The 22922-nt window shown below is 44.6% G+C and overlaps 2 protein-coding genes across 11 annotated transcripts in view; both read left to right on the top strand.

Annotated features, from left to right (window-relative positions):
• Positions 1–22922, top strand: part of LOC105418387 (ABC transporter F family member 4-like) — a 239284-nt gene that overhangs the window by 167386 nt on the left and 48976 nt on the right. The gene's annotated exons all lie outside the window — the stretch shown is intronic.
• gpm6bb (glycoprotein M6Bb) lies at positions 1665–22406 on the top strand. Of its 2 annotated transcripts, none has more exons than XM_011609095.2 (7): positions 1665–1818; positions 17868–18054; positions 18609–18765; positions 18898–19066; positions 19282–19355; positions 19443–19508; positions 19898–21075. In XM_011609095.2, exons 1-7 carry the CDS (start codon positions 1815–1817, stop codon positions 19976–19978), a joined length of 738 nt encoding a protein of 245 aa, XP_011607397.1. In that variant the 5' UTR covers positions 1665–1814; the 3' UTR covers positions 19979–21075. The 2 variants fall into 2 exon arrangements, with proteins under 2 accessions (XP_011607397.1, XP_011607392.1); XM_011609090.2 differs by lacking the exon at positions 19898–21075 and adding an exon at positions 21440–22406 and having other exon boundaries at positions 1672–1818.

Consider the following 22922-nt stretch of genomic DNA (forward strand, 5'->3'; position numbering starts at 1 on the left):
CACGCTGCCCGAGCACAAGAACACAGGGCAAAAGGGTCTGCATGCAGGCTGTGATTCACTTTTACTGGAGTTGCGTTGAACATGTGTAGAAAGGACTCAAATGCAGAGTTCCAAAGTTTTTATATATATTTTTTTATTTCACGCGGATCCGAATCATACGTCCAGAAACTCAAACCTGCTGAGAGACTGAGCAGAAGACAGGAAGTCCACCTGGGCAACAGGTTAAAAATCCCCCAAAATATTTGACTAACCGTAATACTGCCTTCGTGGGGCTTTGTAGAGTCGAGCAGTTAAATATTTGCTTTTCTGAGGCTTTTGTATCGACCATGAAACGGCCCATTGAGAGGTGCCACTTGGCCACCAGTGAATAGGCTGGATTGGTGGACGCGCTGCAGAAAACTCCAAGGATACCAGCACACAGTAATGATGATGAGTTAGCACCGTGACAGATCTGTCTCTGTGAGAGTCGCCTCCATTTTTTGCCTTCACACTAATGCTGAATGATGTCGGTAGAAGCGCCGGACGCATCACACACAACAGTTCAAACCACCTCAAATACCAGCCAATTATTTCAACAGATTCTAAAAATGATCATTGCATTCAAGGCTGTTTATAGATGAGACAGTCTGACCGAAATGTCCTCTAATCAACATGAACACATGAATGTTTTGTGTTGATTTAGTGTTTCTCTGCAGCAGTGTAGTAGAATTGTGACACACATGTGTGTTGTTCATATGGGTTTTAATGTTAACGACTGGTCAGAGTGGGGGGAAATGGACTTCACTGCAAATATCATGTGTTTCTTAGTATAACTCTAAAGGATTTAGACTCACAAAGTCAGAGTTGTATTGGTATTCAGGGCAGCTGTGCAGTGGAACTGTCACCTTATTAGTTGATTTAAAATCAGATTCAGATTCCACATGTTTACAAGTCAAGTCATGTCAAATCAAAATCAACGAGGAATATTGGAATAAATTTTGTCAGTACTGTTGCCCCAACCTTAATCCTTAGGTTGGAGAAAAGCACTGGAGCAGAGGATGTAACCCTGAGAGACTTTCAAAACACTGCTAACTCATTTTCAACCACATTAAAGTGGCAGCGTTATCTCATAGCTATATTACATTTTTGAATATGCCTTATCAGTTACATTGTGACAGGACTGAAGAGCACTTAAACAAACAGAGCATGATTAATGTTGTGTGTTATATATTAGATTTGACCACCACTATGTCAGGTTGTCATCCCATGATCAGCAGACAATTGATTGCATGTTTGTTGACCTCTGACCTCTGATAAGACCTCTTCTGCTGACCTGACAACACACCTTTCATTTGTCGATGATGAGCAGCAGTACAGAGAATCCCTGGATGTAATCACCACCACCACCATCACCACCATCATCATCATCATCATCATCATCATCATCATCATCATCATCATCATCATCGTCATCGTCATCATCATCATCATCATCTCCTCCCAGCCAGGGTTGATAAAACAGACATCATCTTTGAAACGTGCCAGACGAGGTTCAGCACGCATCAGCACGAATTCTTCCAGATAAAAGTTGCTCACGAAATCAGGATGAGGAACAACTCAAACTTTGGACCAGGGCTGAAGATGTGGATGAGGGGGGAGGACTGCCTCTCATCAGTAATCCCTGCGGTGACGTCACCAAGGCTATCTCCAAAGAGGCTCTGTGTTGAGTGTTGGCGCAGCCAGGCGGCCAGTGTGCATCCCAGGACGCAACATTCGCGCAGCCGGGGCTCAACTTTCTGCTGAACGCTTCACTTCGGACACTTCGGAAGATCAAAATGGGTAAGAATTTGGAAAAGCCTACATATAAGCTGACGTGGTCGAGGATTAATGCAACTTTACCGTTTTTCCGCCATCAAAGCGCGATTCTCACTTAAAACTTCTCTGGCGCTCCAACTTTCGGCGATTGTTTGTAATCGGACCGATGTGCGCGTCCAGGGCTGCGCCGACGGGTTGCTTACCTGACCCTGTTTCACGTAGTCTGGCGCAGTCTGCTGAGGCAACAGGAGAAAAGCGATTAGAGAGATTAAGTCTGTGGATTCCTGCAGGTCGCAGAGGTGTAAACACGCTGCCCCCACTGTCACAGAATAACCACAACCACGGATGACTATCGCGCCGTCGCGGCGAAAAGTCCCTGTGGTCTGTGGTGATTCCAGATCAGAATGCTTCGGAGTTTAATAGTGGAAAAGCTGACAGGCAACATCGACTTAGTCAGACGCTCCGTAGCTAAAAATGCCATTTTGTGTGTGTTGGGTCAGAACTTGCTGTTTCTCTGTTGGTCTGGGGGTCCTGCTCTGGATGGGAAGCAAATTAAGTCTTTTCCCCCCTCCACCTTTAAAGCTTTGGTGACCACCTGAGCTGAAACCAAACAGGTTCAGCTCAGAATCAGTTCACTGTTTGCAATAGAATTTCTGGCATCTTTTATTGCCCTGTCCTGTTTGCCACGGTGCAGCTGAGGCCAGGCAGAAAACACTGCTCTCAAATGTGTATCAGCGCTCATTAATTCACTCTGAAGCTCCTCACAGAGGCGTCTTTGTGCTCCTAATTTGGAGCTGCTCCTTTGTGCGACTTCAGTGGCTCTTAATGTACAGAGACGTCCACTGAATTGTGAGTTTCACTGCGGATGCCCTGTGAACTAATTTGCCCACAGACCCCCTTTGACTGCCTCACAGAAGAGAGAATTTTACTCTGCATTTCTATTGTACATTGTCCAGTTACCAGAAGCTCCTATTTTATATTCAAACTGTCTCCATGACTCGTGTTAGACTTGCTAAAAATGAAATAAAAGTCGTCGGATGTGGTGAAGCTGCAGTGTGATTTCCTGGGTGAACTGTGAAAAAGGAAAACGGGTCAGTCCTGCCCATGAAAGCTCTGACCAAAAAAAACAGGATGTGTCCAAGCTGATGCGAGTGCGGAGCTGCTGATGTGTCGAGGTCGCACGGACTCTGTGAAACTGAGGTCTGGTTTGATTTTACAGTGACCTTCACCTTCTAGAGGGGGCTGCTTGTTTTGCAGGGTGATTCTCCCCTGCCCCTGTGATGAACGCTTCATTTGTGTGTGTGTGTGTGTGTGTGTGTGCGTGTGTGTGTGTAGGAGGACAACTTGGCCTCAATCTGCTGAACTCAAAGGGAGATAACAAACATCCACAAATATGCTTCTTCTGTTTTAGACTCTTGATTTTTACCCACACCCATAGTTTTGGTTGCCGTGGTCAGTTCTCCCTATAGAGAGCATTTCTTTAGGTTGTCAGGATGATCTATAGGACAAATCCTTGCATGTGAATAGCATGCTTAATATTTGCATGTGGAAACCATGAAAGTCTGCTCAGTTTTCCTTGCTGGGGTTTGCTGCTCTTAGGGGAGGACATCTGTCAACCAGAGGAAAGGTTTAAAGGGATCGCTCATCCAGAAATGGAAAATCACTCAGATTCTTCTCACCACTGAAGAGGTGGCTGAGGGTTTTTTGACATGTTAAATCCACACTCTTCCCGTGACTCAGACATTGTTCTGAAGATGACCGTAGCTTTGTGTTATTTAACATTTCAGCACATCTCCCGTCATCCACGGCCTGCTCCCGAGCGGCCATCTTTTCTGTTCTTCAGCCAAAACAGGGAGCTCTCACGTGACAGCAGACTCCTGCAGAGCCGATTATGGACTCCATCTTTAGTGTCTGGTCATCTTGAAGATGGTTGCAAAACGGTGGTTTGTGTTCGGTGGGCTGGTGGAGAGGACCACCAAGGCTGGAAGCACCCCAGAATCAACCCTCACAGGGCAAAAGCAGTGATTTAATCACAAGTGACGGCTCTGAATGTGTCTTTAATTAGGCATCTTTCTACAGTGTCTAGTACAGTCTAGCAGTTCATTTGCTACACACATTGAGTTTGCCAGTGTTGCTGATGTTAAATGTAAGTCACAGAGGACTTGTTGATAAGAGTTTCTGAATAGTGCTGTTCCCCAGGGGTCCACACATCAGGGGTCAGGGGTCCACACATACACAAGCTCAACAGATCTTCACTATCTGTGTCTAAATAACGGCTGCCTTTAGGTAAAGGAGGGTGTCTGGAAGTTGTCAGATTATATAGCTGACAGTTCAGTGGCAGTGACACATGCGTGGACATGACAGTGGACATGACAACGAGTCGATGTGGGCTGTCTTGTGTTTACTGGTCAGTTCCACGACACAAATCTCTCATTTAATTGGCTATAATGTGGTCTATCTGAACGATAAATGTCGATTTACGTGCATTATTTTGACGTTGATTACTCTAAATATCATCCTGAACGAGGCAGTTGCTGTCATGACTCTATAGTTTTCTTGCTGTCTTTCTGATTGGAATATACTTAGCAGATTATGACGTTGCCAGACGTTATCTCAAGCTTCCCTCTCTGCTTGCTTTCTGACCAATTGCTCTAATTTTGGTTTCCCTTCCCGTCTCATTTTCACTTCTTGTTTCTGCTCTGCAGATCTGATCTAAAAGTCATCTTACTTTCTTGAGCTTTATAACGCCCCCAGCAACAAACAGAGCTGCTGAGCACCGTGACGTGGAACAGAGGTTCCTCTCTGAACATGTGAGACTGGATGTGAGCAGAGGTGAACGGAGGGACGCGAGCATGTGACCTGTGCAGATGAACAAAACATGCAAAACACACCTTTTTAATGTAACTTAACAGTATCATTCCATCACTGTTCTTCAAAGTTTCATGGAAAAGAAAGAGGAAAACAGGCTCTATTTGTTTCTCCAGCATCACTACGCCCACGGGGAGCACGGAGGTGATATTCGTCAGCAGCAGTTTCTATCACTGTTTTGTTCAGTGTCACATGATTGTTCCAGAAGGCTTTTGGGAAATAATAGGTCAGTCAAGGCAACGGGCACGTCCAACTGATGAGCGTGCACTCATTCACCGAGTGCTGCCATTGATCCACTATCACGGGAACATTGATTAAACTGTCGATATTCTTCACACGCATATTTGGCTACGCTTGTAAATAGAACACGACGTTTGTGTGCGACTGTGAATGTGGGAATGCGAAGATAGATCAATGACTCCTGTTTGATGGCCTAATTTGTGCAGCATGTTCCTGCAGAGTGGCCACACCGAGCAGACAGAATGGTCTTGGTTGTATTTTCCCAAATCCAAACTCTAGCATCTAAAACAATGCTGACAATGAGAGAAATAACCTCTAATAACCTCAAAAGTTCATTATATATATATGGTCCATTTTAATTAATGTGGTTCCATCTTTGTCCACTTATCTGGCTCTGGGTCATGGAGGTGACAGGACACTTACTGCTGTCCTCCAGTTCCTCCTGGAGGGTCTCCTTCCTAGGGGGACAGGCTGGCAGGTTTTTGGCCTCATTTTGATTTGATTTGTAAATTGGTGCTTTTTAAACCGTCAAATAAGCAGCAGGAGATACCTTTGATACTGTTTAATAGATGACTAATTCAGGGTGAAAATCTTTTGGGATCAGAGTGACAGACAAACCCGGTGATCTATTTCTAAAAGTAGAGTCTCTGGATTCCATCTAAGGAAACATGGTGCAATACGTCCTCAACTTGTGTTTTGTCGGATCTGTTCTTCATTTCAGTTCCTCTTTCTGGTATTGACTGTTCAAACAGATTTTTATGTCCTTCTAAATGCAGTTTTTCCCACTTGTTAACTTGCCAACAAGCTTTCTTTACACAGCAGCCGACCATGTGTGTTGGGAAATCGCGAATATCAACATCATCAGTCCAGTTTGAGTTTTGATATGTTGAAACCAGAGATGCCACGTTGATGTGTTTCCACACACAGACCCTCTACAATCGGAGACGGGAGGAGGGCGCTCAGCTGTTCTGGTTCTGTATCATTTCCTTCTGTTTGAGAAGTCTGCCCCTTCAAGAGTTAATTCTAAACTTCCACAGCGTCTAATTCACATCTTAAGGCTCAGACGCTAAAGTAAATAGGTGAAATTAGATGAATTAGCCAGGCCTCCAGCTAATTTTCCTGTAAGATCATGTGCACGGAGCAAGAGCAGAACACATCGGGCGCTTCTGAAGTGTGGGAGCCTGAAGGATCGAGCCGCTGGCTGAGTGCCCACCGAGTGTATTCAGCCCTCCACAGATAAGCCTTTGTCCTCGGTGCTTTTACGCAGCTGCTAAACAGCCATAAGACAAAAAGCATCGGGGGCACCCCAGCACCCCGATGAGAAATGTTCAGCATATGAAGAGTCCTGCCAGACAGCCTGGGAGCTTTTGGACCCGGCCAAATGCTACGCTTGGGATGAATTAAGCAGGAATTTCAATGGAGACACATGTTATGACTTTCTTTATGCCTCCGTCTTCTGGATTATGTGTAAAATCCTGTTTGAGATGCAGCGACATCTCTGCCTCTCCCAGCACGCCGTGTTGTTTTTCTAAGACGTGGCGTGGAATGCATACGACTCCCCCGCGCTCACGTTGTGGTGATGCTACATGTGACACATTTTCACTGCCAGGGACAACTTTGTTACCTTAAGAAGAAAAAAACCTTTCCAAGGGAGAGATTTCCTTGTCTGCCTTTTATCCTGGTCAGGAAGGGAAACTTCTGCCAAGCAGATGAGAATCAGCCGTGGTTGAGCTTCGGTGAGGCGACAGCTGCAGGAAACCTAATAGTAGAGTGTTTTTGAGGCCGTTTGCTTTGCAGAGCTGCTTTTTGAACAGATCTAATGTGACACAACCTTTTAAACGGTGTGGTGACTTCATCATTCACACGTTGCCTGATAATTTATGGCTTTTTTGTGTGACTCCATTTAAATGATCCTTGGGGGGAAGGAGCAAAATAGAAGCCATGGCAGAGAGGAAATCCCTGATTTTTATGTCTGAAAAATGGCTTGACCCTATAGCCGCATGCGCATTAGCGCAGGGATCAGTTACTGGCGTTAATATCGCAGCAGCGCCATTGAGGGAGCTCATAAGTCATCTTAGCTTTTGGCCTCGCCTCCATGGGAATACGCCATTGTAACAATAGAGCAGCCACAGCTGAAAAGGGTATTTTTTGTCTCTTTCAGATGTTGGATTACCCCCTGATGGCTGGTTTTATGATTTATCGTCATTATTGGGGAAGGCCTTTGTGGTAAATCAATTGTCAACAACCAGGCTCTTCGAGTACTAATCAAATAGTTATAACTAATGTGTTATTACAAATGTAGCATAGTTAGAAACCCTTGAAGTGGTGGCACATAATCTTAATCTGCCATCACCCTAACCACTATATGCCTCAAATTTAACACCAGCATGTTGTGCAGATTTTGCTACACAATAGAATTACAGCCTTCGTGCCCCCTTAATAATTGCAGTTGGGAAAATGTCCCCACTTTTATTGTGTAATCAGAGAGGTGTTCCTGTGTGCTGTGAGTATTTCCATCTATGGAGACATCCTCATCATTTGATTGATGGAGCATCCTCAGATTACATTCCAGAGTATAAATGTTTAGACAGTGCTAATAACGTAGCGACTGCTTCGCTTCCCGTGGTCCTGCTGAACGAAACCACTTTGCTCCAGTACGTTCTGTGCAATGGACCACATGTTGACGCCATAGGTGGTGCTGGAGATCAGTGCTAGGAGCAGAAATGGATTGACCCACTCTCGTAGAGGTCACCCGAGGCCACTGTATTTACCGTCCAATAGCGAGATTAGCTTCCATCTTTCTGGTGGGATGAGCAGTTTTACAACACTTATTGTGAAGCACTTAGCCCTGCTTCCATCAAGGATCTGAGGACAAACAGACGGGGGGGGCAGAGTGTCAGGTTCAGGTTACGGGCTGGCTCAGTGCCCCTCCAGGATCCAGCTGCAGGACGCAGAGCTTTGACTCTCAAGAGGGTGAGTGGTGTGGGACAATGGCATTAAATCAATCTCGGTGTCATCTGCACCATGAATCCTGAAACGTGGGGTCTGTTGGGCCGACGTAAGGAGGAGGTTGGCTGTTCCCTTTAAAAGAAGCTGGGGGGGTGTTAAAAGGGGTGAAGTCTTGGGTCAGGGGTGAGAGGTTGGCAGAGTGAGGACAAAGAGACTGGCGGGAGCAAGACGGGGGGAGAAATCCTAGCAGCTGTGATAGATGCAGCAGAGGGTGGGGACTGTCCATGGGAAGCAACCCCGAGATTAGCTCAGTCCTGTCTGATGTCTCTTTGCACTTCATTGTGGCTCTATTGTGTCTGTATGTGTGTGTGAGTGTGTGTGAGTGTGTGTGTGTGTGTGTGTGTGTGTGAGTGTGTATACCCTCCGTCTTCGTTTTTCCCATTCCAGCCAAACTGAAGTTTGAAAACTTGTTGTTCCAGACCCTCATCTGTTAAAAAGACAATATCCATACTTCCTGAAATGAAGCACTACATTATCTTCAAAATCCATTTAATTTTAATTGTCTTCCAAGTTCAAATGTGAGTTCCCAGACTTTATGGCCTGATGCTACGAGTAATAATACAGTAATTCCGTTTGTACGTCTGCAGCTCCTCTGCGATTCTAAACACCTGCTGTCTGATCACTCGAGGATCATTTAAATCAAGTCAGCACTGTTACAGCTAAATATAAAATTGCTTAGGCTGATAGGTATTGCATTTAAAAGGATTAGTGTTGGTGGAGAAAGGCCTTGTGGGATTGTACTCATAGATTAATGGTCAGGTGCTCAATGTCTAAATAATCGCAGGCTATTAGATGTGGTGTAAGAGGGAATATGAAATGATCCTGAGGAGATTTACAGTGAATGAATCAACCACCATTGCTTCCTAGTTCGGCTTCTTACTGGCACAAAAACCAGTACAATGCAGTGGTAACGTTGGCCATTATGGCGCTATTTGGAGTATTCGACTTTTCATGTACGGTGAGTTTTTTTTCTAAAAGCATAATGACAATATAATATAGAGGGAATAGACAGGATCATTATCATTTCTAACTGGATAGTAGAAAAGTGTCAGACCACAACAACTACCCAGCTTCCCCCAGGCCCTTATCTTTACAATTCTAAACAGAATCCCCCAAAAAACCCAAGCAATTACTCAAAAATCTCTTTCACTCCTCCACATTTATGTTTCGGTTCTTGGCGCTGCCTTGCTCCTCCAGCTCCAGACTGGAATTATGAAATTCTTTAGGATAAGATGTTGTCTGATATGGTCGTGGTGCCAGTTTAAACGTTAGAATATAATGTGAATCATCTGCACAACCGCACTTTCCCTCTAACCACAGTGGAGATGCCAGACAATCGGGCTGGTGGAGACATTTCAGAGGTCAAACGCGCCTGCCTGAACGATTGTCTCCCTCTTTTTAAACTTAACACGATCAAAACACAAACATGTAATTGTGGTCGTGCTGAGTCAGACGCTGTGGCCATTGTTTGGCCAGACATTTGCAATTATGGTGCAGAAAAAAATGGAATCTGCAAAATGTACAGTGAAAGGTTGAGAGGGAGAACGTTTGAAAACGTGATTCGGAATCCGTGTGTAAGGTCATCGTTTCCGTCACCTCGTGTCTGGTCACTGCTCACGGCGGGCGGCCATTTTCAAGCAACAGGAGGATGAGGGAGATGTGACGAGTGTCTTCAGAATCTTAATGTAAAGTGAATGTTGTGACGTCTCCATTCTGGTGGTGTCACATTACTCCGGCAGAAGTGTTTGAAACGGCACCGAGAGCAGGTTTCACCTACAATGAAACATCCCAGAAGATGTAAAATCCACAATGAGTCCAAGTATATAGGATTATCTGTTTTTTTTAAAGCTATACTGTCTGTCCATAAAGGGGATTTTCACCAGTGATTGTGTTTTTACGCAGAGATGAAGGAAAGAACAGGGCTGATTATGAGAACTCTCAGTGTGGTTTCCCTGTCGCTGCCCACATGTTCGCCTCTAATGAACAACGAGCGATAGCATCATTCTTTCCAGTTTTCTTTCCTTTAGAATTAGTGAGAAGTGCTTCTCCTGCGTTGCTTAGTGAGTTTATTTACGTATCGGTTACATGAGTTGGATGCTGGATATGAGAGGCTTGTCTCAATGGGCTAAATGTTGGCACGAAGGAAATGTTGGGATATTCTGCATCTGTAGACAACTGGGTCAACAAAAACTGAATGGATTTGTATGATGCTTTTGTGGCGCAGGGCTTTTATCGACCGATCGATGAGGCTGGACTCAGCTTGCCAAACGTGCAGCGGCCGTATTGAGCAGACTGACCCGTGAACATGTCCTCCATTTGAATCCAGGCTGGAATAAAATGATGGTCGTTTCCATCTTTGTAATCAGAGGCAGCTACCTCACCACACTCCTGCCGCTGATCTTCCAGGGAGCAGAAAGCCTATTTTCTCTCCAAGTGGTGCTTAGGCTCAGTCCTGCACCCCTGAGAACGCCTTCCTCAGTGTGAATCACACTGGGTGCAGGTCTTCACGGGCGACTGAACACTGAGGAGCATTCTGGGCCCCCGCTCTCACAGCGTGAAAGGTTGACCCACAGTGAAAGCTCCTTTATTTGTATGAGCTTCATCATCATTCCGATTGTGTCCTTAAGTATGGGAATGTTGAGTGTCAACTTTAGCATGCAGCACTCAGGCTTTTCCTGCATTCTCTCGATTATTCCCACAGTCTGACAGTTTCCACACAACCACACACCTCTGTGGCTGTACACAACATCCACAGGAACCCTGTTCCCAGCAGCACAGGGCAAAGTGATTCAGCATAGGCGGCCTGAATGAGGAGCTAAAGTGCTAACCGCTATGAATCGCTGAAACACAGACATTAGAAAAATGCAAATAGTACATGAAATACAATTTCAGCAGAAAAAAAAAATCTTTAGGAACATAATTTAAGGATCATTCATTTCAGTCATGGCTGATTTGTCTAGAAACTGTAGATTATCACTATTATTTGGGAATTATATGTTTCCCTTTTCATTTTCAGAGCTTTTGCAAACATCAGGCATGTGTTATCTGTATATATATGCTTGGCCAGAAATCATATATTCCTATTGTAGCTATTTGCACCCCACCCTTAAAGAAGAGCTAAACTTGTTCCTCTGGTTTTGGCCAACTAAAGTCCAGCAAATAGTTCTAACAACAATGATGTAGTGCAAAATATTTAACAGATTTATAGACTGAAATCAATTAAACGCTTCATGCTTTACAGTATTTTGGTTGGCCAGTTATAAACTATCTGAGTGAAGTGAAGCATTGCTGAAGCACACGAACAACCAGTTGGATAAATATTGCAAAACATTTTGCTAATGTCTCATCGATGCCTTTTGTCTCGCTATTTTTCTTATATCTAAAGTTCAAAACATTTTTCCAGGCATGCCCTGAGCTCCTGCTCAGGGTTAAACAGGTTTTGTCCATTGATACAGAGCTGTCACTGCTGTGTATGGGCTGGCTGGCTGCTTCACCACTTAACAAGGAGTTCACCTCTGATGGTGTAAAAGCTTAGGGCTTAGTGCAGCATTTGTAGTTGTGGGATCCCTGCTAAGTTCACTTCCCTGACCCCTGAGGCTCCCCCCTCCCTCTCTGAGGCCTGCTATCCGTGAGAAGACAGCACCCCGACTCCCCCCTCCTCTGAAAGGCCTATCTCTCATTAGCATACCCCTGGGGCTCCTCCACCGGCTGTTGCCAAACAAACACAGCCAAGATCTTCTCCAATGTCTCCTCTATTTTGTGTGTCATCCTCTCTCATCTCTCACTATCCATCTTCCTCCATTTTTGTGCTTTCTCACTGTGTTGGGCTCTCATTTGTCAGCTCTCTCTTGCTCCACTCTTGAAGTTTTTATGTTTAAGTATTCAGGGGTTTCTGGCGCTGCCATTAGAGTTCCCTCTGTTGTTTGCATCAGCCCAGAGGACATTCTGTCCCTCTGTGTAGGAAATGTAAAGCTGCTTTACTTTCCTGTGTCTTTTTTTATGTGAGGCAAGAGACGCCAGATGGAGGAGAAACAGCGGTCAGAGTTGGTTAATGTGAGCTGCAAGAGCAGAGGGCATATGGTGGAAATCACAAGATGAAGGGCGAACCCCCATGCACTTGCACACATGCTCATTTCCTGGACTAAAGTGACAGTGTCCCCTCACCCTCAGTAAAAGACTGACCCCCAGGCACTGATAAAATCCCTTGAAAAGTAAATTCACAGTGTAAAGTTTAACCCTTTAGCTCCAACCCTCCTTTAGAGCTATACTTTGCATAGTTTTGAGTATTATTCTCCTCATTGTAGTCGCCTTCCCAAGGCAGGGAAGAAACTGAGAACCAAGTGGGAACGGGGCACAGCGAGGAGAGAGGAAGAGTGAATTTGCTGAAAGGAAGCATTTTTGTTGGAGGGGAGACGAACAACTATGGAAACTTCATCAGAGGAAACTCAAGAACAGAGGCGGGACAAAAGAGCTACCAATGAGAGCTCACAAAGAGCCCGTTCTGCTGTATTTATTGGGGCTGCAACCTACTCCTGCCACTTTATTTGTCTGCACACAAGAGCCCGCAACAAGCAGCTCCCCAGGGACCGTGTTCACAGAAATCTCACGTGTTTGCCTGCAGGAAGCTACTGCAATGGTCCAGTTGTGGATGCTTCCATCTCCAGGTTTCATCTCTACCCTTATTCCGTGGTTTAAGTCCTTCTTTCCCCTCATGCTTTGTCTAATTGAAGTGTACAGGCTGCAGGACGTTTCAGCAGACTGGGCCCCAGCAGCGGGGGGGGGGGGGGCATCGCCGCAGGTCGCCATTATAGCCGTGTCACATTTGAGGACGAAGAGCTGCTTGTAGAATCAACAGCTGATCAATCAAAGCTCAGGGTGCATCATGAGGGGGGTCAGTGATGATTAATGAGGTGGAGTGAGAGCCAGCAGGGACACACAGATGAAACATGTAGACAGCGATGAGAAATCAGGAGAGAGAAAGCGTCATAGAAACGCAAGAGTTACTGATTTATAAAGTCAAGGCAGTCACCGGCACATGTTGTCTGTTTAGATCAGTCTGTACTGTAATTGTATTTTGAATTTTCAAATGTTCGATAAACACAGATAAAATCATATCTGCAAAAGTTGCTTTGCTTACTTGCATGAAAAGATGCATACCTGTTAAGCTTCTTATCAGTTTCAGAACCGATCTCTTAGACGATGTCAGCTATTTGCCAACATCTCTGCATTTTAGGAGGCATGTTTGAAAATGTTAGAACCTCGTGGGCCATCTTGCACAAGCCAGCAGATGCAAAGTTTGTGATAATTACCTTTAAATAGAGACTCTGGCATTATTTGGTCGGTTCACACACATCACCGCTCCTTTGTACACAAACCCTCAGTTATGAGCCATTACAGCCATCGATGCCTTTAATTGTAAGCTCTCTCACACACACACACACACACACACACACACACACACACACACACACACACACACACACACATACACACACACACACACGCACACACACACACACACACACACACGCACACACACACACACACACGCAGAACAGAGTCCAGGTTTTCCATTGTGAGGAAGTTACCCCGGAAGGCTGGGCTCTCCCCCAGTCCCTCGAGGACGTCCATTACAGCTATTACAGCATTTTTAAGTATGGCCCTTTTCAGAGAGGAGAGTGTGGAAAATGAGACTGCTTCTCATAAACGGTGCTTTGGCACCGCGCTGAAGCAGCAAACAGCAACACTTGCCATTAGCTGTAAATGGACACACGTGTTGCTAATGAGGCTGAATGGTGCAGTTGAAAGTGGATGTTGTTTTGACAAAGCTGGAAGACACTCGAGGAGTCGAGGATGAGATGGAGAACTTGGGATTTCATCACAAATGGTGCACAAGTGGGGTTTATTGTACGAGTGGAGCTTTTTCTGCCAATATTTATCATTTTCCTATCTAAATCTAATTGAATTCTCTGTGTGCACGTGTGATTGTTTCCAGCTGTTCAATGGCCTCCATTTGGTGTGTCTCTCTACAATCAGCAGGAACTGCAGACATTCTCCTCCACCAGCTGTTTGTGGGTTTCAGCGTTGCTGTGTTGACGTATGTTGTATACTGTTGAAGGACTGCGGGTCAGAAGGGTCGGGAGTGATAAAGCAAAGGCAGCTGGAGGAGTCGGCACGAGGAGCCCGAGCTCGGAATCCTTCAGTGATGTATGGCTGGATTAACCTGTTTGGAGCCAACCTTCCCGTTGACTCCCAAAGCTGCCATGAACATCAGACATATATTACATGTCAATGAATCATGGCTCGATTGAGGCTTTTTTTCAAATGCTTTTTTATTGAAAATGACAAAAGTGAGTAACAGGGTACTAATAAAAGGACAGATTTGGGGTGTTAAAGGTGCTGGTGATTCATTTATCACAATCAAATCGCTGTAAAGAACTGTTTTGACGATTCTCACCTCATTGTGAAGTTCACTTCAGTGTTGACGAGGTCGTGTAAAATTCACTTGGATGGCTCCTGTTTTCCCTGCTCTCACTCGTTGGGACTCTCTGACTGTGGCTCTGCACGAGTCCTGTTGCTCTTCGGGATCCATCTCGTTCACACATTCAACGATGTGAGCCGCTCTGACAAACAGGATCCTCCTGAGAGGCGGCCGCTTTGTGGCTGAACTATGCTGGAGGGACACAGGATGGAGCTCAGTGGTGGGCGCGTTCTGGGCCTACAGCCTGCCAGCCGGAAGAGTTGGACTGCGGTTCACTGCCATTCTAAATGGCCCCTGAGAGTCCAGTGTGATGGACATTTTAGAGCCGCAGCACACACTGGCTCTTTGTGTTGGGGATCTTGGGACTTTCTCGCTCACACAATGTCACACACACCAACATACACACACTTTTGGTGACACAAATGTCTCTTTTTCTTCTCTCCGAGTTATATCATTGTGGCTGACCAGGCCTCCACTGTAGCCCTGATATTGTCATCACAGGCCCTCCATAACCCGTGTGTGTTGCTCTCACTGTGTTTTTAAAACTGTGTCTTGCTGCAGCGAGACGGAGCGGGTTGATGTGGCCGGACGTTGAACCAGGAGTATTAGTCAGAGAGCATGTGAATGTCATCAGGAGGGCGAAGGCAACAACGTGATTTTCATTTATACACTCATATACAATCAGCTTTCTTACAGCAATAGGATCCAGTTGTTGTAATAAAGCTGTTATTTAAGAGTCTTCAGCTCTTATTCACAGCAAAAGAGGACGGACAGAGATAAAACATGCGCTGCAATAAGCTGTCACCAGCGTCTGGAGGACAAGCTACTGTCAGAAATGACCAAATTACAGATTATTTTTCAATATAAACAGAATATTCAACAATGTCTTCTCATGTTTGCATTCTGTCACAAGCATCAGGTTTTATGATGAGATTATACACAAAATATCTGCCCTTAAACTCAACTCCCACCTCTCTTTTAAGTGGAAGTGATTTTACTTCGACCAGCTTTGATTCGATTTCTGTTTCCTGTGATGTGGAACACCAGGACTAAAGCCGCGACAGAGCCTCTTTGTTGACCGAGTCAGTTTCCTGAGGCGGTTAATGGAGTGCCAGTATTTCTTCAGTCTGTCAGACTTACACGCTGACCTGTCAACATGTCACGTCCAGCTGTAAAAACACCACCTTGGATTTATTCGGTTATAGAGGACATGACACGTCTCTATTAAGAGGGCCAAAACATCGATGCTTCAAAAGTAAAGCGCTCTGTTGGAGCAGACACTAATCATCCCCATAGCTTATCGATCAGGTTGATGGCTTTTAACCATGTTTCCTAAGTGCAGAAGCCAAATCTCTGTGTGTCAGGCTCCGGGGCAAGATCCACCGTCAATGCAGGCCTTTTAAACAGTGTTATGACAGTTTTGCATCCAGCAAAATTCATGACAAACCGGGTCAGGCCATTATGTCATGGCTCTGAGCACCGAGCTGATCCATTTTAAAAGCAGCCGAATGATGTTGAACAAAGCAGTCGTCGCTAATATGAGAGACTTTGTAACGGAGAGCGTGTTTCTCGCCTACTTCGGGGAATTCGACTGCTTTTGTTGAATAGCCGACAATGACAGCCGCCACACGGGCAGCTCTTCATTTAGATGGAATGTATTTACTTTGCAGTTGCGCTCAATATCCTGCGGAGCTCTGACTCCCAGCTGCTCGCTCATCCTCCCTGACATGTTCATCAGGGAGAGACGTGGCCTGCAGTAAAAGTTAGCCACTCAGCTGTGGGTACACTCATTCAGTTGTGGCTTACAGGCTGCCATGGCAACCCCTGTCCGCCCACCACGGGACAGAAATTTGTTTTGTCTCCCAGTGCTACACACACAGCTGGGACAAAGTGTGTGACTGCTAAAATATTGCTCCAGTATATCCACTTTCGTTTGCTTTGTTGCATACAAACATGAACGGACTTTGAAGATTTTCCAGTCATAAAAGTGTGTTTCTGATGGACTACAGAAAAAAACAACAGTGGTACTTCAAACAGGCAAAACCGTGCCACATTGCTGCAGCATCCTAAAATACACAGTTTGTATCTCAGCTGAAGTAGACGTCGACAATAACATAACTGTTTGGGCCGAACTGTCTCTCTGAGACATTCCAGCAAATTTGGTGGCACCACAAAGCCAGAACGAGAGAGAACGATCCTAACAAACCACGAGTCAGTGCATTTGAGCTAGTGAGCTTTGATTTTCATATGTTGACTGGAGGATAACAACATTAAAGCGAATAAAGGGAAATTTGCAAGGTCGTTATTGAACTCTTCGTGAATCTTCAATTCAGAGTGACCTAACAAACTAGACAGTCCTTCAATGTAATTCTGTTCAATTACACAAACAGTATCATGACTGCGTTTAAGTCTGTAGGTGATATTATATGCTTGAGTTCCTCCTATCATGTTAAATTACTTGTTGCAGCCATCAGCACGCTGCAAAGTCTAAATATGGAAGGAGAAATATCCCAAACATACGTGGATGTGTGATAAATCCTCTTATCTTTCTGAACCAGATCAATGTCCAACTTTTCACCAATTTATGACAACTATGTTTCCCCAGGTCATACCAGATGATGCTGTGTATCCATTTATAAGATATAGAAGCTTTCTGCTAGCTTTAAAATGCCCTACACGTTTTGTTGTGAGCTATCTAGAATAATTTATGCAACAGTTACACAAATGTAAATTATAGCCATAATTTCAGAAGAGGAAAAAGGTTCGAGGAAGAAGTACAATTGATTTGGCAGACACTAAAACTTCAGAGTGTAGGAAAGTGGGCGTTGGGATTTTGCAGATGCGATATGAATGGAAAATTCAAACATTATATACATTCCTGTCTGAGTCATGTGACATCGATTTGAGAATCATAAGATGAGAAGTATTGAACAACTGAAAGGTCCTCTTTATATGTTTGATTGTGCCCTCTGGTGTCTTTAGCGCATCCAACCAGTCACATTTGGATCTAATCGGAGGCATTTGATGGTACATATTCACAGACGAAGCTTTGTGCTGACATGGCTCCATTTCCCAGAGCACAAGAACACATCCCATGAGGCACATGCGTCTGGGTCACTTTGTTCCCTGGGTGTGAGCGCCCATTGATTTGTCATTATTGGCAGACTTCCCCTGACCCGCTGGACGTTCATCGGTGCCCTTTACTGCAGTGTTGAACCAACAGATGAAGCTCCAATTGTAGTGAAAACCAAAATGTTGATGCAGGAAAAACTCACTGTTCAGAACTTGTGAACAGCGCTGAGGGTGGGTTACTTTTGTAGATCTCAGCGAAATGTGATTTTGGTAAAAATCTGACTGAGCAGTGCTCATTCAGCAACACTTGGGGGCTGAATTGCCTTCAGGGGTCATGACCCTGTACAGCTTTTACTGTAAATAGATTTACAAAGAAACATTTCTCCCTTTTTCCTCATTCTAGGTTGCTTTGAGTGCTGCATCAAATGTTTAGGGGGGGTGCCGTACGCATCGCTGGTGGCTACAATCCTCTGCTTCTCTGGCGTCGCCCTGTTCTGCGGGTGCGGCCATGTGGCTCTGACTGGCACGGTCACCATTCTGGAATCCCACTTCTCCAGAGTCACCAGTGACCACGCCATGCTGACTGACGTGTAAGTGTTGTTTTTTTGGCGGTGATCCACAGAGATCACATATTATGTTATGTGTACAACAGCGCCATGACATCACCACTAGAATGAGAAAAATAAAAGGAGGTGGACACTTATAATAACATGATGCTGGCTATTTTTAGCACATGCTGTCTCCCCAGTTTGCTTCATCCTTGAGATCATTCCTAATATGGACCTCTTTTTTAATCGTGCCTCCATTAGTCCAGACAATAAAAGAGGAATGACAGAGACACATGTGTTTCACGTTACCATGGAGATGGAGTGCACTGTTTAATCTGAGATGTCTCCAGAGGCAGTCTGTCTTTTAGCAGATGACTCCCAGAGACATGCATCACCTGCTCCCTCCACATTTGGGCTTAGCCTCTCTGTGCATCTAAATCTTAAAGTTAAACCAATTTCTCCAGCGGTTACGTGGCAGTAAACACCACAGCATGGCGTTGCTCTCTCCGCCCAGCGTGTGTGTGACGGGTCGGGAACCCACAAACACGTTGACCGCAGATTTGACGGCTGGAGCTGATGTCGCCGCTCTTTAACAGGATTCAGCTGATGCAGTACGTCATCTACGGCATTGCTTCCTTTTTCTTCCTGTACGGGATCATCCTCCTGGCTGAGGGCTTTTATACCACCAGCGCCGTCAAAGAGCTGCACAGCGAATTCAAGACGACCATCTGCGGGCGCTGCATCAGTGGAATGGTATGTTGACACAACCGGATCCTCATGCGTGGGACGCTTTAAACCTTTCGTGACACGTGACTGAAGCGGCAGATTCTCATTAAAGCGCAGGTTTAATGGTTCTCTGATGCTGCCTTTGTGTCCTCCCGCCAGTTTGTGTTCCTCACGTACATCCTGGGAGTGGCCTGGCTCGGGGTTTTCGGCTTCTCCGCTGTGCCCGTTTTCCTCTTCTACAACATGTGGTCCACCTGTGCAACCATGAGGTCCCCCATGGCCAACATGACCAACATCGACTCCATCTGCGTTGATGTTCGTCAGTATGGTAGGAGGGAAAAAAAGGCTGTTTCGGCTGGTTTTATCATCATTCTACGTGTTTGCTTTTAAATCTGGGAGCCGTTTGTTTAGAAATGACACAGTATGTAGTTATACTGTACCTACGTGTTACTCTTATGGCTTCTTAAAATATTTTCAGAAGAAAAGTGTGATGCAGTTGTAGGAGGAAATGTGAACATGTTCAACACATTTTCCCTGCTGCAGGAATCATCCCATGGAACGCCACGCCGGGCAAGGCCTGCGGCTCCACACTGAGCGACATCTGCAACACCAATGAGGTGAGGGCTCATCTCTGACTCCACGTAACTGTGATCACACGTGATGTCACCGTGTTTAACTGTGACCACTGCTGCTCATGGTTTCAGTTCTACCTGTCCTATCACCTGTACATCGTAGCGTGTGCCGGAGCCGGAGCCACCGTGATCGCGCTGGTAAGATCCCCTCCACTCTGTCCGTCCTCTCCCCTTCAGCCCGTCTCTGCCGGGTCTGTACCGACAGACCGCGTCAGCTGCTCCTCTCTTCATTCCCATGGGGTTTATGAATATTATTGGCTGTTCCTCAGCTCCATTCGCTGTCCCATCTGCATAGCTGCACACGGCCGTTTATGACATTTCAGATGGTAGCTTGCTTTGATGCACAATTTCTTTAATAAAGAAAACAAGACATGTGACTTTTAAAACTCACCAGATGTGTGTTGTTAAATTAACCTTCATTTTTGTGTTCAGAAACGATTCGTGGCTTCATTAACTTGTCACATTAGCTGTGATGAAGTGGTCACCAGCATGTTCTCTTACAGACTTCTCTTGTTCTCTTCCACCAGCTGATCTACATGATGGCTACCACTTATAACTTCGCTGTTTTGAAGTTTAAGAGTCGGGAAGACTGCTGCACTAAGTTTTAAGCCCTTTATCAAAGGACGGCACAGCAGTCGAGGCTGTGTCGAGTAGACAGGTGCCACTGACAACAATTCAACTAAAAAAAACCCAAACAAAAAAAAAAAAAGAACCTAGAAACATCAACATGTCTCGATTAGTGTAAATAGCTGATTGTTCGCTGTCTCAGATCCGGGGTAGCTTTTGTCTGAGGATCGGTCGGCTCAGATGGGTTTGGCTTGTCGCATTCATGGGTCTGTTCTGCTTTCTTCCCTGTTCTCCTCTAGTCACCATCAGACTGATAGAATTGCACACCGCTAGTTATTCACGGTGTTATTTATATTCGGAATGTGTGTGGAGCCAATCTTGACAGCACAAACACACAGTAGAACACCGACTGCACGAGTAATCCAAATATTAAGATAAACAACAGTATTTAACCACCTCACCTTGTATGAAAGGATGTAGCCTGTGGAGACTTTCAGGACGGAGCTCTGAAACGAGTTTCCTATTTTCAGATCTTCTGTAATTGATGGCCGGGCCTCAGTTTTCTTTCCTTTTGCCTTAAAGCGTCATTAATGACCCACACCATAGTGTTACGCAGGAAATATCGAGTGTTACTTCTTTTTGTCACACATTAGATTCTTAAGTGAAGACAAACATCGACCGTCTGAAGAGCTGACAAGTATTGTGATAAGTTATGTGTATTGTAGATTTACAAAGTAACTGCCAGCACATGGCACAGCACCAGTCTTGCCCTTCACTTTCATTTTGTGTTTCATATATATATATTTTCATATATATATATATATATACATATATATATAATTTCCACTTGTTTAGCTAAAGTCGGTGTTTTTTAAATAAGGGCTGATTTAGCCTCAGATACAGTGAGACGCTGATGTTTTGTTTCATAAATTTGACTTGATTCTTTCTCGAAGTGCCATTAAAGACCAGTTTGTTTTTATCTTAACCCTCGACCTGCATGCTTACATAATTTTTTTTTCATCTGTTTATAGTTACTTATACTTATCGCGCATCTTTATTATCTAATTTGCTCCTAAGGTTTTCAAGACTGTAGCTATTACTTTCTATACAAAATAAACCAACTTTGTTTACAAAAATACCCCTACTGGTCTATTTTCTTGCAGCGGTGTGGTACAGACGTGCATGTGGTCGCGCTCAGATTCACAGAACCTCACGCTTGGCACTAACCTCCAGCCTCCACAGCTGCTTAATCTAACACTCGCCCTCTTTCTCATTCAGCTGAAGGTGTATTTTCATTAATTCTGTGGATAACAAGATGCCGTAGTGACATAACTTTAGAATTCCAGTTGTTTCCTGTGACCTTCTGTCAGTTTGTTGTGTTAAGTCTTAATATTAATCTTAACTGTACGTTCCTTGGATCTCTGATGTAGCTCTGACTCCTGTAGCTTGCTTTGCGTCTCTGACATGCTCACTGGCCATCCACCTCACCCTTTCTCTTCCAGATCCACTTCCTCATGATTCTCTCTGCAAACTGGGCCTACCTTAAGGACGCCAGTCAAATGCATGCCTACCAAGACATCAAAATGAAGGAAGAGCGGGAGCTACAGGACATCACGTCACGCTCAAAGGAATGTCTCAATTCCTACACATAAGGATACTCGCCTGCTCACATTTGAAGAAAATACACACATGTACACACCCACACATGCTGACATTGGTGGTGGTCGACCCCGGTGGCCCCCCTGGACCAGGACACTGCTCAGACAAAATAACCTGCCGATGCCGTGACGCTGTGCAGTACTAACAGGCTCCTAAACCACTAAACTTAACTATTTCATCAGGGCTGCTTCCTGCACTAACTGCTAATCCAGGCGCCATCCATGCTGTCCCTTCTTCATTTTCTAATTTTTGGAGGAAAATTCAGAGATTAATGCCGTGTTTGTATTTCTTCACAGCCAGTTTTTGCTGTTGAAGTTGACCTTGCACTATTCTTACACAAGATAGTTTGACTTTTTTTTTAACTGTTGTTCTGTCGGTGTTTTGTCATGGAGCTGTGGTAGATGGTTGCATCTCTGCTTTTGTTTGCTTTTCCCCCTCAATAATAGGAAAACAACACTAAACACAACAGAAAAGGCCTTACTTTTCTTCTTAGGTCACCTGCAACCTCTCGATATCAGTTTAACGATGCTTGTGCACCAGATTTTAAATTTGAAGCTAAAATGAAATTAAACTGACAATGAAGGTCCAAGCATCAATTCAGAGCCACTGCAAGACTTTCAGTATATTAACATTACCTCAGATGTGCACTAGACTCTGCAGAACAATTAAAACAAGCTCCAACTTCTATTTCATATTAAGATATGGAGCTCTGTGTGTATTCTAATATACATAAAATCAGAGCACACACACAAGGAGGTTCTCTACTTCAGAGCTTCATTCATAAATATGAACCACTGCCAAAGGGATGCATTATAATCAATGTTTGAATGTCATCTCCCCTCCAGCCGGCCCCTTTCATTTATGCTCATATATGATTGTATAAGTGTCCCACACATCCTGCACCATGAGGAAAACCTGGGCTCTAAGAACCTATGGTGGGAAAATGTAAACAAGTCATGACTTTTCCAGTTGTTTCTGAGAGGAAACTCACACTTTTCATTCATTTTCAAATAATTGCACCAGATGTGGATGTGTGATTGTGGTAACACTTTCATTTCTCTTAGCTGGGTGACAGGAAAGATGTTTCTTACATGATTATCATGGACACTGACAGCAGTAGGCAGTGTTTGCCTCTTTCTTTTTTAAATATGAATTAATCCATTTTCTGTAGATTAATTATAGCATTTTATTTTAGTTTGAGTCATTATTTTGTAGCTCTACTTTCTGTGTTTAATATGAATGAGCTTCCATGTGATTTACTGACGCTTAAAGTTCAGCCATTTGTAAAATAGTCTGGCAATCGATATGATGAATTGAAAGTGTGAA

This window comes from Takifugu rubripes, chromosome 1 (genome assembly GCF_901000725.2).
Source record: "Takifugu rubripes chromosome 1, fTakRub1.2, whole genome shotgun sequence".
Lineage (NCBI taxonomy): Eukaryota > Metazoa > Chordata > Actinopteri > Tetraodontiformes > Tetraodontidae > Takifugu > Takifugu rubripes.